Source organism: Sphaeramia orbicularis, chromosome 19, assembly GCF_902148855.1.
Source record: "Sphaeramia orbicularis chromosome 19, fSphaOr1.1, whole genome shotgun sequence".
NCBI classification, from domain to species: Eukaryota; Metazoa; Chordata; class Actinopteri; order Kurtiformes; family Apogonidae; genus Sphaeramia; species Sphaeramia orbicularis.
In genome coordinates this window covers 3,718,048-3,736,208 of record NC_043975.1, presented here as the reverse complement: position 1 = coordinate 3,736,208, position 18,161 = coordinate 3,718,048, and the positions used below count along the sequence as shown (strand labels likewise).

The 18,161-nt window shown below is 37.3% G+C and overlaps 1 protein-coding gene and 1 long non-coding RNA gene across 2 annotated transcripts in view; both read left to right on the top strand.

Moving 5' to 3' along the window:
• LOC115410441 (methionine synthase-like) overlaps nt 1-1,129 on the top strand; it is a gene marked incomplete at its 3' end in the record, with an annotated part of 40,461 nt that extends 39,332 nt beyond the window's left edge. The window contains 3 exon segments of the mRNA XM_030122097.1: nt 1,038-1,069; nt 1,071-1,110; nt 1,113-1,129. Of these exon segments, the coding sequence (XP_029977957.1) occupies nt 1,038-1,069; nt 1,071-1,110; nt 1,113-1,129 (89 nt within the window).
• Nucleotides 1,130-3,896: 2,767 nt separating this feature from the next.
• On the top strand, nt 3,897-10,025 carry LOC115439295 (uncharacterized). Its single transcript, XR_003938242.1, has 3 exons — nt 3,897-3,909; nt 8,998-8,999; nt 9,918-10,025. It is a non-coding gene; the product is annotated as an uncharacterized LOC115439295 (long non-coding RNA).
• Nucleotides 10,026-18,161: the final 8,136 nt, after the last annotated feature.

The window sequence follows — 18,161 nt, the reverse complement described above, 5'->3', positions numbered from 1 at the left end:
ATTGTATCTTAAGAAAGTGGACATTGCTGTGTGATGTTCTATTGGTAGCATGTTCTAAAACGCCCCAAACAGCAGAATCCAGAGGGTTTAGATCTGGGCTAGAAGGCGACATAAACATGATTCCCAAAAATTGCTAAAGTTGGATTTGTTGCTGTTGTCAACAAGTGTTTTGGTGTGTTCTTGTGTAAGATTTTAACTTCAAATCATATTTTACTGCATTTCTAACGCTCTTGTTGTCTACCTCAAGTTCAATTGCCATTTTTCTCATGGATTGGTTGGATCCTTCAGGATTTTGGATTTGGAGAGCTTTAATAAAAGCTTTGGTACGTTTTTTGTTGCTTCCTCCACTTCCAGACTTTCTGGTAATAGTTTTGCTCATAGTCATTCTCTTCTTTCCATTATAAACAGTCTTTATGGACACTCCAACTATTTTTGAAATCTCCTTTGGTGTGACGAGTGCATTCAGCAAATCACACACTCTTTGACGTTTGCTTTCCTGATTACTCATATGGGCAAAAGTTTCTGAAAAGGTATGGATAATAGTGTTAGGTATGATTATGACATCAATATATGTTTGGTTTCAAAACAAATGACGTAGTGCCTGCTGAGAAAAAACAACTAAATGTTCATTGTAAATTTTGCTTCCCCACCCTGTAATATGATGTTTGATTATCAGTATCTGTTTTTGCTGTGAGCTCCTTATTTAAGCCATAAAAAACCAGACATCTGTTCTGTTTTATTAAAGATGAGCTGCTCTAATGTAGATCATGTGTTACACTTAAAAACCTACAAATATTCTTGTGTCAACTTCTATTTCCTAAGGATTTATTATAATAGTATCCTCTACATTTCGCATTTTTCAGTCAAGATCAGGTATTTTCTGCATGAAATACATTCACTCCACTACATATGAATATTTCCATTTTCTGTCGTTTATCCTTTGACTCCACTTATTCTCAAAAAACTGACTAAAATGAAGTGAATTTCTTAATATTTCCTGTGTTTATGAGTGTTATATGTAGTGTTCGCGTTTGCAGGTATCGCTCTGACTGAGTCTCTGGCCATGACGCCCGGCTGCCTCGGTGTCTGGACTTTACTTCTCCAACCTCAGGCCTCCTACTTCGCCGTTGGAAGATCACCAAAGAGCAGGTTTGCATGTTTTTCCTACTCGGGACTCAGGTTGGTTGGAGAGAAACGGCGCCGAGACGAGAGCAGAAGGAGGACGTGGAGTCAGGTCGTTCATCACCTGCAGCGTTCAGACCACGGGCTTTAGCCTACACAGATTTTACTCTGTACTCTGAAGTAGCGCAGGACAGTCGGACCGAAACTTATGTGATGATCCACGAATTATCTCGGTTAAAATATAGGTGAGTTACAAGCAAACGATAGCACATGCTTCTCTGGTTTCTGGAGGATGGTTTTGTTGTTTTTAAGGTCTTCAATGAACCAAAAATGAACAAAATAAGGAACAAAATGGACAAAAATGCACAAACATAAGCAGCAAAATCAATGAAAAATGAACTAAATGCAATAATTTTGTTCATTGTGGTACTTATTTGTGTTTATTTTTGTTAATTTTGTCGCCTATTTTTAGTTTTTAATTCAGTTTGACGTTTAGTTCATTTTTCGTTGATTTAGTTGCTTATGTTTGTGCATTTTTGTCCATTTTGTTCCTTGTTTTGTTCATTTCTTGTTCATTTTGTTGCTTACATTGTCATTTTTATTCATTTTGTTCATTATTTTGTCCTTTTTTTTTATCATTTTGGTACTTATTTGTGTTCATTTCCTTGCCTGTATTGTTCAGTTTTTGTTCGTTTTGTTCCTTATTTTGTTCATTTCTTGCTAATTTTGTTGCTTATATTTGTCATTTTTATTCATTATGTTCATTATTTTGTTCTTTTTGTTTCTCTTTCATGTTTATTGTTCATTTTCTTGCCTATTTTCAGTTTTTTTTATATTTTTTTTTTCATTTTTTCTCATTTAGTTCATTTTTCATAGATGTTGCTGCTTGTGTTTGTCCATTTTTGTCCATTTTGTTCCTCATTTTGTTCATTTCTTGCTCATTTTGTTGCTTATATTTGTCATTTTATTCATTTTGTTCATTCTTTTGTTCTTTATGATCATTTGGTACTTATTTGTGTGCAATTTTGTTCATTTTCTTGCCTATTTGGTTCAGTTTTTATTCATTTTGTCCATTGTTTTGTTCATTTCTTGCTAATTTTGTTGCTTATATTTGTCATTTTTATTCGTTTTGTTCTTTTTGATCATTTTGGTACTTATTTGTGTTTATTTTTGTTCATTTTCATGCCTGTTTTTTTTTTTTTAGTTTTTATGAATTTTGTTCGTTCTTTTGTTCTATTTTTAATCTGTCTGTCTCAGACTTCCGCGTCCAGAAACTACAGTAGAATATGTTGTGGTTTGGTTGTAACTCACTTATATTTTAGATCATTCATGGATCTTCTCTGTGATCATTGATTTATCTGACTTTTTATTATTTTGTTCTTTTTAACACGTTGACAACATCTGGAACTAATAAACATTATTCCTCGTTTTTCTAACTGTATTTACATCTGTGACGCTGATTTATAATGAACCAGTAAGAATTCAGCCTAACAGAGACAGCTGCAAGTAGTAAAAAAAGTCAGTTTCACTACTCTGTTAAAAACAAATGAAGATAAACTCTGGTTTTTCCACCTGAGGACACATTTATTGTTGCGAGAAAAACAACGTAAGTTAAACAAATTGAATATTATTTGAGTTTAATTTCACTTAACAATGAGGTCGACTTGGAAATAATGAGTTTTTTAAGTCATTTTTTTTCCGCTGAATCACATGTATTTTAGCACCGGTCACATGCGTCTGTCACGACTCTCAGCCAATCAGCCGCCAGTGGACATTTCCCATCATTCATTGTGCCTGTGAGTATTTCAGATTCATTTTGTTGCGTCTGCAGGTGGAGGACTACGCCAAGAGGAAAGGCCAGAGCGAGTCTGAGGTGGAGAGGTGGCTCGCTCCGATTCTGGCCTACGACACCGAGGAGTAGGAACCAAAACCAAAACCTGGACCGGAACCCGAACCGGAACCGGATCCTGAACCCGGACTGCACACGAACAGGTCAACACAACCAGGTTGAACAGTCCAATCATTCCACCGGGGGCCACATTTCACAGCATATCATCAGGTTTTACGCATTTTTTAAACTAGAAAGCTTTTATTTTTCAATCCAGCGTCTCTTATTTCAGTTGAAATGGTTTTAGTCTCAGCCCACGGGTACGTACTGTCGATTTCAGAATAAACACAAGCACTATATGGACAAAAGTATGTGGACACATTGGATTCAGGTGTTTCTTTTCTAACAGGGGTCTGGGATACAAAACAATAATGACTAATGTCAGACTACAGTTTTATATTATGGGTTGAATATTATTGTATTGGTTAGTGTGGTTTAAATGATCTTTGTCTCCAAAATGCTTCAGAGATGGTTTTGACTGATCATTATTATTCTTCTTCTTATTCTTATTCTTATTGTTATATATATATATATATATATATATATATATATATATATATATATATATATATATTATATATGTATATATATATTATATATATATATATATATATATATATATATATATATATATATGTATATATATATATATATATATATATATATATATATATTTTTTTTTTTTTTTTTTTTTTTTTTTTAAATCCATTACTGTGATTTTAAATATTCTTCCTCTAAATTTCTAAAATATTTTTTATGCTCTGACTGTAAATAATAATATTCTACCACAACTAACCATCTACTTTATTCAAGAAAAATCTACTATTAAACTTGAATGGAAATATTGATGTTTATAAACTATATGGTCATAAATATTGGGACACATCATGTCTGCAGCTGTAAAATATCCCGTTCATGAGGATTTAAGATAAAAACATCAATATTTCCATAAAGTTTAATGGGAATTTTTTTTTTAATTATTGGAAAATTGACCTTAAATAGATTTAATAAATGTGGAATTTATCTATAGAGACCAAAAGTCTAAAAGCTTTCAATTCTCTGTAAATCTGGTCATTTTAACATGGGGGTCTATGGGTATGGTTTGTTTCTGGTGTCTCAAGTGGCCATATGAGGAACTGCAGGTTTTGACACTTCCATATTAGCTTTATTGTTTATCCTCAGAGGCGATTGTGACCTCATATCTATTATATTTATAAAATATATGGACAGAAGTATTGGGATGCATCATGTCTACAGCTGTAAGATGACCTGTTCATGAGGATTTAAGATGAAAACATCAATATTTCCCTAAAGTTTAATGGTAGATTTTTCTTCCTCAGTGAGATGTGAAGAAAGTAGATGGTTAGTTGTGGAAGAAAATTATTATTTACAGTCAGAGCAGGAAAAATATTTTATAAATTTAGAGGAAGAACATTTAAAATCAGAGTCATGGATAAAAAAAAGAAAAAATCAATGTTGAGAGAAATTAAGTCAAAACCAACTTTGAGGCATTTTAGAACAAAGATAATTTATCCCAAACTAATCAGTGTAATTATTTATTTATTTGTTTATTTTTTTATTAATCATTTTTAGTTTTCCTTACAAAATCACAACAAGAAACTACAAGTCACCAGAAAAAAAAACAATAGGCAAAAACAAAAAAAAGACAATAGCCACGAAGAAAAAACAAAAAAACAGGAAACTGATAGATGACAGTGCAGTTATATTTATCCCAATATAAAACTACTTTGACATTATTAGTTGTTATTGTTTTTTTTAACCCAGACCCCTGTTAGAAAAGAAACACCTGAATTCAACGTGTCCACATACTTTTGTCCACAGTGTCTAAGGTCAGTGTTAGCTTAGCTTAGCGTGGACACAAACAGAACCAACAGGCTGTTAGAGATTGTAAATGATGTGACTTCTTAACCTCATCCTGACTGTTCTGAAAACATACGAGCACAGATTCAGACATCAGTCAAATCCACATGGAAATAAAACTAAAGTTGTGCCGTAATATGAATAAATCAGGAAATACAGGGAATGTGTTTGACTGAACTGAGGTCAGAACAACAACAAAAATCCCACGTCATCAGTATTAAAAGGCTTTTAATGATGAAAAAGAAACACTGGACCCAGTCATTTGTAAATGTTGGATGTTTTTATGTAAAGTTCACATGTTTTTATTGATTCATGGTGAGGTTTAGTTTGATTCACTGTCAACATTTGGCAGAAAAACTCCGGTTTCATGGTACTAACATTTTTCTATTTTATTTCAATTAAAACACATTAAGTCTTATATGGATAAAGGTGTTTGGAAGTTTTCATACTTGATAATATCTGAACTATTCCATCGATGCTGTAACTGTTTTAGTTCCATACTCAGACCTGCAGTGGTTTTAATACTAAACTTTAGTTTCACTGAGAAAAAACTGTTTTATTATGAACAAAACTTGAACATTTTTAGTAGAACTGTGTTAAAAGTGTGATAATAATAAATGCATTAAGTTTGATGTGTTTGAACTGTTTAAATTATGAGTAAATGGGAGTTTGGATGTAAAAACTGACGTCTGTAATAAAATACATGAACATATTAAAGTATTTCCTGAAGAAATGTAAATAAGAGAAACATTTGTTTTTGTGTCTTCAGTTTATTTTGTCTGTAAATATTACAGCTTTTTCAAATTTATGATCAAATTCTAAAATTTTGCTTTATTTTTTGTGATATTTTGACATTTTTCTGAAAATATTCTGTTTTTGACTTTTTAAATAGCTTATTCTGTTGCACATTTTCTCAAAATATCATTCTCTTCCCCTAACTTATCAATTTTTGTTATATTAGGTGACAATTTTTTCTCAAAATATTGCGCATTTTCTAAAAAAAAATAATAATTTTTTAAATTAAATATAGGTTAATTTTTATAACACTTTTTTCTCAATATGATATGATAGTAATATTTTGTTCAGAATAATCTTTTCAATATGTTTTTTCTTGTAATATTACTGTTTTCAGAATTTTTTTTTTTTTTCAAATTGTGACTTTTCTCAGAACTGTCATTTTCATCATATTATGACTTTTTCCTCAAAATATTTTCGTGTTCATGAATTTTTAAATTTTTATTTTTTTTTTAACTGACTTTTCTAAAAAATAAATAAATAAATAAATCAAACATAAGTTCATTTTTATAATACATTTACTTTTTCCTCAAAATATGATATAATTCTCATGTTTAGAATTTTTTCCCACACATATCCAGTCTTTTTTCAGAAAATTAGGACTTTTTTCCCTCAAAATATTCAGGTTTTGTCAAATTATAACTTCTCAGCTTGTTTTCTGGTGTCATTTTGACTTGCAGAATTATTTATTTTTATAAAGACTTTTTCTCAGAACATTTGTTTTTTTTCCTTAAAATAGTACATCCTGTTTGGTCCTTTAGGGCTTTTTTCCAACATCATTCAGGTGCGTTTTCATGTCTTTTCCTCAAATATTCTTGTGATATTACTTTTTCTCAGTCATATTTCAAATTGTATCACAATTCTGTGACATTAATTTTCAAGAATTTGACTTTTTACACTTAAAGCTGAGTGATACGACCAGAAAATGTTGTTTTCTAACCACATGAATGAAACATGATTGAAAAATAGTGACGTTTCAGCCCATTTTATTCATATCTATTATGTGTTTGTGTGATAAAACTGAACCTGAAACATCAAATCCAGGAATAAAACAGTGTTTGACCTGCAGTAAACGGACAAAAACCAGGACACGAATGGAGACCACTGGTTTGTAGTAATAGTTATATATATGTTTATAGTTATATTCTATTTTTATATCTTTGTTACTGTGTTCCTGTTGCATTGAGTCTTCTGTATGTTCTGTACATGTGACAAAACTGACAATAAGCTGACTTTGAATATGTGCTCTCTCTCTCTCTCTCTCTCTCTCTCTCTCTCTCTCTCTCTCTATATATATATATATATATATATATATATATATATATATGTGTGTGTGTGTGTGTGTGTGCGTTCATGACAGTTAAACATGTTACAGTTCGAATAAAATCCTACAAAAAAAACATGACTACATTGTGTTTTTCACAGCCATGAAGCCACAGTTACTAGAAAATAGTGATAAAACACAGACTTATGGTTTTAATGTAATGTTTTGTTTCTATATGTTGAATATTCTACCGTAGGTATTTGGATTATGTTTGCAAACAATAAAAACAAACAATAAAACATCATTACAACTTTATTCTTGGGAAGTTTTTTTCCCCCAAAAAAACATCAGGGTTTTTCTTAGAATGTTACTGTTCCTCCACATATTGAGACTTTTTTCAAATTACGACTCCAAAATGTTGCTTTATTTTTGAGATACATATTTTTGTAATATTTGTACTATATTGTATGCTTTTTTCGTATATCTTTTTTCTTTTTTGTAATTGTCAGACTTTATTCATGTAGTTTTTAAATTATGACTTTTTTTTGTAATATTCTGACTTAGAATAATATTAAATACATTCATATTCTGACTTGATTCATGTATTTTGTTTTAGTATTCTGCTAATAAATCCTTTTTTGTAATATCCTGATTTGATTAAAAAAAATGTGTGTGTGTGTATATATATATATGTGCATATATATATATATATATTCTGACTGCATTTATTTATTATGTTGTGTGTGTGAGGGGGGGGTTATATTCTGATTTTATTTATTTATTTATATTATTTATTTATTTATTTTGGGGGGTATGCTGACTTTATTTATTTATGTTTTTATTTCATTTTAAAAAAATTAGTTTTTTTGGGGGGGGGGTTGACATTCCGACTATATATTTATTTCTATTTTTAAAATTTATTTATTTATTATTTATTTATTTATTTTTGGGGGTAATATCTGATTTAGTTATCTAGTGTTATTTATTTAAAATTTTTTTAATTTAATTTATTTCTTTTTTTTTGGGGGGGGGGGGGGGGGGGTGATATTCTGACTTTATGTTATTTATTCATTTCTATTTTTTAAATGTATTATTTTTTATTATTTATTTTATTCATTTTATTTTGGGGGTGATATTCTGACTTCATTTACTTCTATTTTTATTTCAATTATTTATTTATTTTGGTGTGTGGTGTGTGTGTGTGTGTGTGTGTGTGTGTGTGGGGGGGGGGTTTGGGTATGATCTCGCGCTGATAATCGTATCATTGTTCCTGGATCTCAGTGTTCCGGACCTGGACCTGGACCTGGATCTGATCCCGGTCCTCGGTCCTCATCAGACCCGCTCCTGGACCCGGTGCTGGACCCCGGTCCGGCCGGGAGGGGGGCCCACCGGCCGCCCGTCAGTCCCGGGGTGGGAATAACACCTGTGCAGCTCCTCCCTCCTTGAAAACGCCTCGTCCAATCAGAGGCCGCTTCTGCTGCGCGTTTCCACTCTCCGTCTCCGACACACACGGACGCAACGCGCACGGACACGCGCTCTCGCGCACACGCGCACGGGGCTGGAGTCCACGCACCGCTCCGGTAGAAGCAGCTCGTGCAGTGAACGGTCACCATGGCTGAAGGAGGAGAGGGCGAGGATGAGATCCAGTTCCTGCGGACCGTAAGTCCCCCCCCCACCCCCCCCACGCGTGGGGTGGTGCCGCCGCGTCTTTCCGCTCCATCCTCTGCGTGTGTCCGTGTGTGTGTGTCCCGTGTTTTGTGTTGCGTGTCTGTGCGTGCGGTGTGGGCAGGGAATTTAACGCATTAGGGCTGACACCCCCCACTCCACCCCACCCCACCGCCCCCCCACCCTCCGCGTGCCGGACACCGGCCACCCCACTGACCGATGCGTAAAAACCCGGTGTCACGCTGCAAAAACGCGCAAAGCCGCTGCGGGGTGTGTGTGTGTGTGTGAGTGTGTATGTGTGTGTGTGTGTGTGTGTGTGTGTGGTGTGTTTTCACGCGTGTCATGTGTCACGGAGCTGAAGAGTTGAGCAGACTGTGTGTAGTCGTGCCGTTGTGCGTCCTGCGCGCCGTTGGTGTGTGTTTGTTGGGTGCGGGGCGCAGTTGCGGTGCGGTGCGGTGCCGCAGCTCCCGCCGGCCCACTCCGCGGTCCACGGTCCTGCTGTGTTGCGTGGGTTCATCCCGTGTCACAGAGTCACGCAGGATGTGGAGCTGTTGCGTTCACGGACAGTCACATGTGACACGTGAATTTACTGCATCTAAGTTTTTTTTTTTCTCGGAGGGGGAGGAACAGAAGTCCACAGAACATATAGGTTTGAGACGCAGGTTATGTAAGAGAAGAAGCAGAAGCAGAAGCAGAAGAAGCCTGAGTGACTGTGGGTTCAGTCCACGCACAAACACACACCAGGGAGATGAGGGAAGTGGATTCATCTGAGGCACAAATGAACAACAAGTCCCAGCACTGAAAGATCAAACTCCCCACCACTGTCTGCATCCATCATCCATCCATCCATCCATCATCCATCCATCATCCATCCATCAGTTCTGCTGTTCCCAGACTCAGCCTGCCTTCAGACCACAGGGTCAGTGCATCTGTTGATAATTGGATTGAAAAATTAGTGTTAATTTGACTTTTGCTTTAAAATAGAAGAATTAAAAGTGAATTTCAAGGTGTTTTTCTTTTTCTGTCAAAACATACAAACCAAATTTTAAAAAACAGGTTGATTTTTGTTTTCTCTTTCGAATAACAAAAAATAAAGTTACTACCTGATACAAATGGACAAACGGACCAAAAACGGCTGTATTCTTCATTTGTCTGGGACCCGATGTTGTCGAAATCTGGAGTTCGTAGACATTCGTGGTGGAGCATGTTTACGATGTCCAGATTTCGTACAAACCCATCGTTAGTTAGAATCTTTGTGACCGAGTCATTAGTGTTTCTGTCCTTAAAAATGAAAACATCCAGGGTCAGTGCGTCTGTTGGTAACTGGGATTTTGTTTAAGAAACAAAAGAAAAATTAGTGGTTAATTTGATTTTTGTTTTAAAATAGAAGAATTCAAATTGAATTTCAAGCTGTTTTTCTTTTTCTGTGTCAAAACACGTAAACCAAATAATAATAAAAAAAACAAAAAAAACAAATTGATTTTCGTTTTCTCTTTCGAATAACAAAAAAAGAAAGTTACTACCTGATACAAATGGATAAACTGACAAAACAGCTGTATTATTATTATTATTATTTTTTTTTCTGAGACCGGATGTTATTCATTTTCAAGGACAGAGCGCTAATGGCTCGGTCACAAAGATTCTAACGAATGATGGGTTTGTACGAAATCTGGACATCGTAGACATGCTCCCTCCACGAATGTCTACGAACTCCAGATTTCATATGAATTCCGAGATTTTTTCTTTTTTTTTTTTGTGATTAGAAAGAGAAAACGAAATCAATTAAACACTAGTTTTGATTTTGTTTCTGAAAAAAAAAAAAAAAAATCCAATTACCAAAAGATACTCTAACCCTACGTGTAAATGTGGTCCAAATCCGATTTTTTCATCCATATGTGACCTGTATCCAATCTGTTAAAGACAGTTTGAACAGCACTAATCTGATTTTTTTTCAAATCCGACCCAGACCACTTTCATATGTGGTCGTAATCTGATACACATCCAATATTTTGCAATGCGACTTCAGTCTGAATGGCCAGGTCGCATTTATCTGACCTTTACGTCATTGAATGCGACAAACGTGACAGGAGAGTTACTTCTGTAAACACAGTGTGTGTCTGCGTGGTCACGTATTCCGTCAGACCTCTTTTGTGCATGTGGGTCACTTCAGGACCTCTTTAGTGCATGTGGGTCACTTCAGGACCTCTTTAGTGCATGTGGGTCACTTCAGGACCTCTTTTGTGCATGTGGGTCACTTCAGGACCTCTTTTGTGCATGTGGGTCACTTCAGGACCTCTTTTGTGCATGTGGGTCACTTCAGGACCTCTTTAGTGCATGTGGGTCACTTCAGGACCTCTTTAGGCATGTGGGTCACTTCAGGACCTCTTTAGTTCATGTGGTCCACTTCAGAATCACATTCAGTTCAGACTGAAAACTGATAGAAGTCGCATTTAATGTGTAATATGAACGAGCACTGAAAAAAAATCGGATTTCACCAGAAAATCTGAAATGCGCACTAAGACCTGCTGTCTGAACATAACCGAACTGTCGGGTTTTGTTGGACCACTACAGAATAAGAATAAGAAAAGTGAATTCATTTTCCAAATTAAAAAATATGGAAAATGGTACAAGAAGAAAACTGTATAATGGAGTAAAACTGTGTTAATGATGAAAACGACATAAATGAAAAGACAAAAACAGTGTAAAAGATGTAGAAACCCAAAAACACTGACGATCACATGTTCAGAGGTGTTTAGTAACAGACTTTTTCAATCATTGTTTTAACGGTGGAACAGGCTGTAAAAATGTGTAATCTGATCTCAAAATGACATCATGCAGACGCTCAGAGTTAGTTTTCTATGGATCAAAAGGATATTTGTGCATTTTTCCCTCCACCAGGAGGTTTGTGATCACTTTGCTTTTTTTGTTTGCATGTTTGCATGTTTGTTTGTTGTTTGTTTGTTTGTTTGTTGTTTGTTTGCAAGATAACTCAAAAGTTATGGACGGATTTTCATGAAATTTTCAGGAAATGTTGATACTGACACAAGGAAGAAATGATTAAAGTTGGTGGTGATCGGTGGGGGGGCGGGGGGGGGGGGGGGTGTTCAGATCTGTCTTGGCGGAGGTCTGTGCTCTCTGAGTACTTTTCTTGTTTTTATATTTACAGTTTTGAGTAATTCAGCTGTGACATTTCTGTGTTTACAAACACATGATTAAAAATTTTGTTTCTGTGGTTTATTGCACGTTTTTAGCATCTATAATATAAAAACCAAGTGTGTGTGTGTGTGTGTGTGTGTGTGTGTGTGTGTGTGTGTGTGTGTGTGCACACAGCTGACTGCTGTACTTTGTCATACTTATGTATTTTTGGTTAATGAACAGACTAGTGAAAACAGTAAGTAGATAGGACCAGTGCTTTGGAAGATATGAGTCATTTTGGAATACAGTATACTTGTGATCGCGTTGCTATGGTCAGAATGCTTTGGTGGTGACTGCTGGACAAATGTGGTACTGCAGTTACGAATACACAACAGCATTGATTTAATGCAGATGTATTATATGCATGTAATTAACATTTGGGATCTGAGGCTTGTGCTGATGTATTGGATCTGTTCTGGAGGACTGGTTCTGTGAAGGGTGAACGGTTTTACAGAGTTACAGAGTTGAACAGATGTCAGTCCATAAACATAAATAATATGGATCCATGTATTAAATCTGAGCTCTGAACACTTTAACTTTAACTTCTGTTCTTATCTGGGTTTGTGTCGAACTGTTGGTGCTGTGTTTTTAGTTTTCTTTGAGACCAATGCTGCTTTTCCACTGACTTTGGCTTAGCGCGGCTCAGTTTGGCTCAGTTTGGCCACTCGGGGGCTCCATCTTTTTGCAGATGAGAATCAAATCTGCTTAGTTTTTGAAAATAGTTACAAATCTGCGCCAACATTTTCAGATATTTCGTGCTAACTCGCCCGGTTTTCTACATCGTGACCTAATGATTCGCATTTGTACTGACGCATCAACCGGTCCATGTTTCGCATTTCTGAGGGTTCTAAACAGGGGATCCGCATCCCACCAGGGGGCCTCAGAGAGCTGTTGGGGGGGTGGGGGGGGTGAGAGGAATGCGAACTTTACTAAAAAAAAATACAGATAAATAAATGAGAAACAAATATCTAACTCAGTGGATCTCAACCTTTTTTGAACAAATGCCCATTTACGTCATCATGAGCCTCCTACCCCCACCCCACCCCACCCCACCCCAAAAAAAACAACATTTTTGCAACTTGGGGGGAGGTGTTATAGCGCTCCTTAGCTAACACCACCTTACCTCATCACTGTCCTCCTTGTCGCGTCCATGCCCCCTCCGAAACAAGTTTTCTTGCGGGGGGTCTGATGGAGCTTATATACGTAGAACTGGTATCGGGGTAATGCAGTAGATGTTGCCACCAAACACCAGGTGGGGGTGGGGTGGGGGGGGTAGGGGGGGTATAGATGAATTTATTGCCTCAGTGTACCTTATTGTGGAGGAGCAGGGTGGGGGTACGTATGGTACTTACTGGCCTTTTAACACTCATGCAGTGTTGACGTTTGTTTCTGTTTTTATATTTTAACTAGTTTTATTTATTTATTTTATTTTAATGCTTTTTTCATTTGTATTGTGCTTTTATTTTTCTGTACAGCACTTTGGTCCACTGGGGTTGTTTTAAAGTGCTTTATAAATAAAATTGGATTGGATAGATACTTATACAGACTAACCCCCCCACTTTCAGCCTCAGCGCCCCCCCTCCCCCCAGCTGTCTCATTCCAAACTCCCCCCGACAGTGTCCCAACTACCTCCCCCTGTCGAGAAACACTGATCTAACTAAACAAACAGATCTGCACTGGGGGGGGGGGGGGGGGTGCTACCAATTGTGGACCCCATAGAAGGTAAACGTTGTGGGCCCTTCAGAATATAAATGTGTTGTCGGAGCGGGGGGGGGGGGGGGGGGGGGGCTGGGGGGGGGGGGGGGGGGCTTGAGGGGTGCGTTTCATATATGCCATAACAACTGCAACTGGTGTAAAACCAAAACTGAAACTCACTTTCAGATGTCCGACTCCCAGCTTCTACGCCTCTCTCTTTTACTCCAGAGTTTACACCAAATTTTCCCACCCTCTAACCTACATCCACTGGACCCCCTGGGAATGCTGGGGCCCATGAATTTGTCATGTTTACCCCCCCCTTTACGGCGCTCCAGGATCTGCATGCTTCATTTAAATAATGATAACGACCAAATCCTGAAGACTCAGTGGTTTTTCCACCTGTGCAGATAAAAGAGTGAAATACACCAGATGAACCTGGATACATGTGGGGAGACGGCAGAGTACTGGGGACAAATCCAGGTGTTAATCAGATTACTCATAATTCAGATTACAGCTGTTACCTGTTAAACCAGATTATACTGTTTATATGATCACTTACATAATCTGATAATTCCAGAAATCTAATAATAATCAGAGTATTAGTGTGATGTAACTACGTCTAATAATTTTTTAGTCATGTCTCTGTTGTATTATTATTTTTTTTTTAATATGTTTAAATTTAAAATGCAATTTTTTACTTAGTTTGTCTGATGTGTAATTAATTGTAAATGTTTGTCTTGCATCACTGGTCTTGTATTTGTCTATATTCAGATATTTTAAATACATATTTAACCTCCTCAGACCCAGAGAATGTCAGCAAAGTACAAGTTTTTTTTTATTAAATCAGTGCCTATATTGGAAACATCATGATGCAACAGTTTTTTCAGATGAAGTTATTAAAATTTTTACGGAATGTCCTTTATGGTGGACGGTTTTCTTTTTATTTGTATAAGGTTGTGAAACCCAAAGCTGGGTCTTAGGAGGTTAAAAAAAAAAAAAAAAGCATCTTTTTATTGTGACAGTTTAACAGTAGATGAAACATGGACATTAGTTTAACTCGAAGGTGGTGCATTTACTTTAATGTGATTTAATGTACAATGTCCCTGTTAAATAAACCAATAAAAATAATAATAAATAAATAATAAATAAATAGATCAAATAATGACAGGGTTTATCGTATTTCTGAAGTGCATGTAAACGCTTCAGATCTGATTATTACAATTACCTGAATAATAACAGTTATTGGATTTTCATCCTGGTGTAAACAGGCTCATTGACAAAAAGTCTTGGGTATCGCCATAGCAACCACACACACACACACACACACACACACACACACACACACACACATGCCCAGGAGCACTGTTCATCTAATCCTTGTAATAACGGGGTCTTTTTGGAGCCGTGGCTCTCAGATCACACATCGCAGACTTCCCTGGCGTCCCACAGGGTCGGTACGAGGACATGGACGTGGCTTCAGCCTGGGACCCAGCAGGACGTGGGTTTGACGTGGGTTTGAGGTGGTCCTGGTTCCTGCCCGTCCAGACTGGCTCCCAACAGGCCGCCGGGCGCCGCCTCAGCCGGAGGTCCACGCCGAGCCACGGCCTGTGGCGGGATGCGCTGCCATGTTGGCAAAACCTGTCACCGCCACTTTAACTCCTGCACGAAACCGGATCTGACGGATGGATGGAGCTAATGTCCATACACCCCCCCCCCCAAAAAAAAAAACAAACAGTATAAAACCACACAGCAGACCAGAAATGAACCCTTAAAGACCCAAACATCCACTGCAGACCAGAACCATCCACTGACCTAAACTGTTGAAGACCTGCTGATCCACTAGTCTGACCCATACATGTGAATATTTGGTGTAAAATACAGTTCTTCATCTTTTCATGCTCATCAGATATGACCCATTTGGACGTTCAGAGGCTCCGTAGTTACCATGGAAACACCGTCATCTTCTACAACATGGATTCACCAGTAAAACCCATGGAGTTGGATTGTAGACGCTTGTTTTTATAAAGAAAAACTTCACAATATATCTGTATTATAAAAGCCAAGTGGCCTGTGTGTGTGTGTGTGTGTGTGTGTGTGTGTGTGTGTGTGTGTGTACAGCTGACAGTTGCAGTTTGTCATTCTTATGTATTTTTGGTCCAGGATCAGACTAGTGAAAATGAGAAGTTGATAGGACCAATACTTTGGGAGATATTAGTATTTTTTTTAATACAAAAGTCTTACAATCACGTTGTGAACGCTTTGGCGGTGACTGCTGGACAAATGTGGTACTGCATGTACGAAACATTGTCTGTTAGCAAGATAACTCAAAAAGTTATGGACGGATTTGGTTGAAATTTTCAGGAAATGTTGATACTGGCACAAGGAACAAATTATAACATTTTGGTGGTGATGGGGGGGGGCAGGCTGATCTGCCTTTTCTAGTTTAAAATTTTTATGGAATGTTTTTTTGCAGTGGACAGTTTTTTTTTAGTCCAGTATTTGTGTGTGTGTGTGTGTGTGTGTGTGTGTGTGTGTGTGTGTGTGTGTGTGTGTGTGTGTGTGTGTGTGTGTGGGAAAATTTCATGTAAGATCCGCTGTATAAGAGAGGAGTGGAAGTGGGACGTTGAAAGCATGTTAAGTTTCGTTTTTGTTTTCATGGTATTATGTGACATTGTTTACGGACCGCACCCCCACTACGGCTGTGTATCGGCAAGAATCTGGTAATACGATACAAATCACAATACTGGGACCACGATACAATATATCACGATACTGTTAAAAAGCCAATTTTTGGTTTGTTTCTTTTTTTTGATATTGATTATTTTCTTGAAGAATTGAATTACAGCAGAAATCTGCACAAATACTAAACACATTTTTATTTGATCAGAACAGGATCTAATGTTCTATCACAAAATGTTCCTGTGTTCAAACTTATGTTTTACAGACGTTACAGTTTCAGATCCTGTTCAGATGTTCGTATTCTGTTAGTTCAGAACTAACATCAGAACAGTATTTTAGTTCAATCCCAACAAAAGAACGAACATTATTTAATAAAAGAGTGTTAAATAATAATAAGTAAATAAAATATAAACAAAAAAGAAAAACAAAAAAACAGAAATTAACTTCCACAAAATCTGAATACCTAAAAATATCGATACAGTACTTCTTGATATCGATACAGTATTGTGAAATGAAATATTGCGATACATTACAGAACTGGGTCCCATGTATTTGCTCCTTATCGGCGCTCCATCCTGGTGGACACACCAGTAAAACAGTTTTATTCTGCGTTTTTTTGCCACTTTTCCGAACATCCCCTCTGGGGAATGTGGAGGTCGTCTGCGTGTCGCGGCTGCAGCTGATGCAGGACAGCTGCTGTATCTCCGTGGCGACGGCGGTGTCGGCGGTGATCCAGGAGTCCCGGCGCAGACTGAATCATGTGTCGGTGTGTGTAATGTGCTGCCGCTGTATAGAGCTGTCAGCGCTCACTGTTGTTGGAAGCGCTGACGGTAATTCATGTGAAATGATGGATGTGTGCGAGCGGAGGTAGTTTGGCGGCGTAGTGGAGCAGCGCCGCGAGGACGGGCCCGACGTGACGGACACTTTACACCCAGCCCGCCAAGGCGCCGCGCTTCATTTAATACTTCATTAGTGCAAGTGACTAACATTTGGACGTGCACCGCATCCCCAGCACGGTCAGAAGACGCCGTCGCCGCCGGCAAAAGCCAGCACCATAGCAACGGAAAAGTGTCATGAGTGGAAATCGACGACAGATACGAGCTCGACCGGACGGTTCAGACACGCCAAAGAGTCAAACATGTGCACAAAGACGACACAGACGGGAGGACAGCGGTCACTTCCTGTGTCCTAAGTAGGCGTGGTCAGGAGTAGGACTTACAAAACGGAAGTCCCGCCCCTTCGCCGCCCCCATAGGACCCCACCTGTGAACAGCAGCCAATGAAAAACATGAACGACTTTGTATTGAACCTCTTAGTTTTACAAGACAAGAACGGTTTTAACAAAGAGAGTAAATAAAAATCTAGTTTTGCGTTAAACAGCTCAATGATCTGCATGTCAAGATGTAAATAATACTTAATTTTAATTCTAATTCTATTTTTATATAAATACCAAATTTATTATTTTCATCTTTTTATTTCATTTTTGACTCGTTCGTGGTTTTCCTACCGTTTTTCTTATCTGCTTTTACTTTTTGTATTTTTGCTGCTGTTAGCTGTGAAACTTCCCCCCAGTGGGATAAATATCTTATCTTATCGTATCTTATCTTATTGTATCTTATCTTATTTTATCTTTTTTCGTGACACATTTTCAGCAAATTTAACAGGGTTTTAAAGTGTTTATTTAGCATTAAAAAAAACAAATTTTCGTTAAGGTTATTGCAGTTCATACTAGCAGTAGCATAGCGTTACCATGGTAACATAGACGCTTAGGAGGCTACACCACAGAAAAGCATTGTGTGTTTCAGCTTTGTCGTGAAGCATTTTCAGCAAATCAGACAGGGTTTGAAAAGGATTTATTTAGCATAAAAAACTAAATCTTTCTGTGTAGTGTATCGCAGTTCATACCAGCGGTAGCATACTGTTACCATGGCAACAGAGAAGCTTAAGAGGCTACACCACAGAAGAGCATCATATGTTT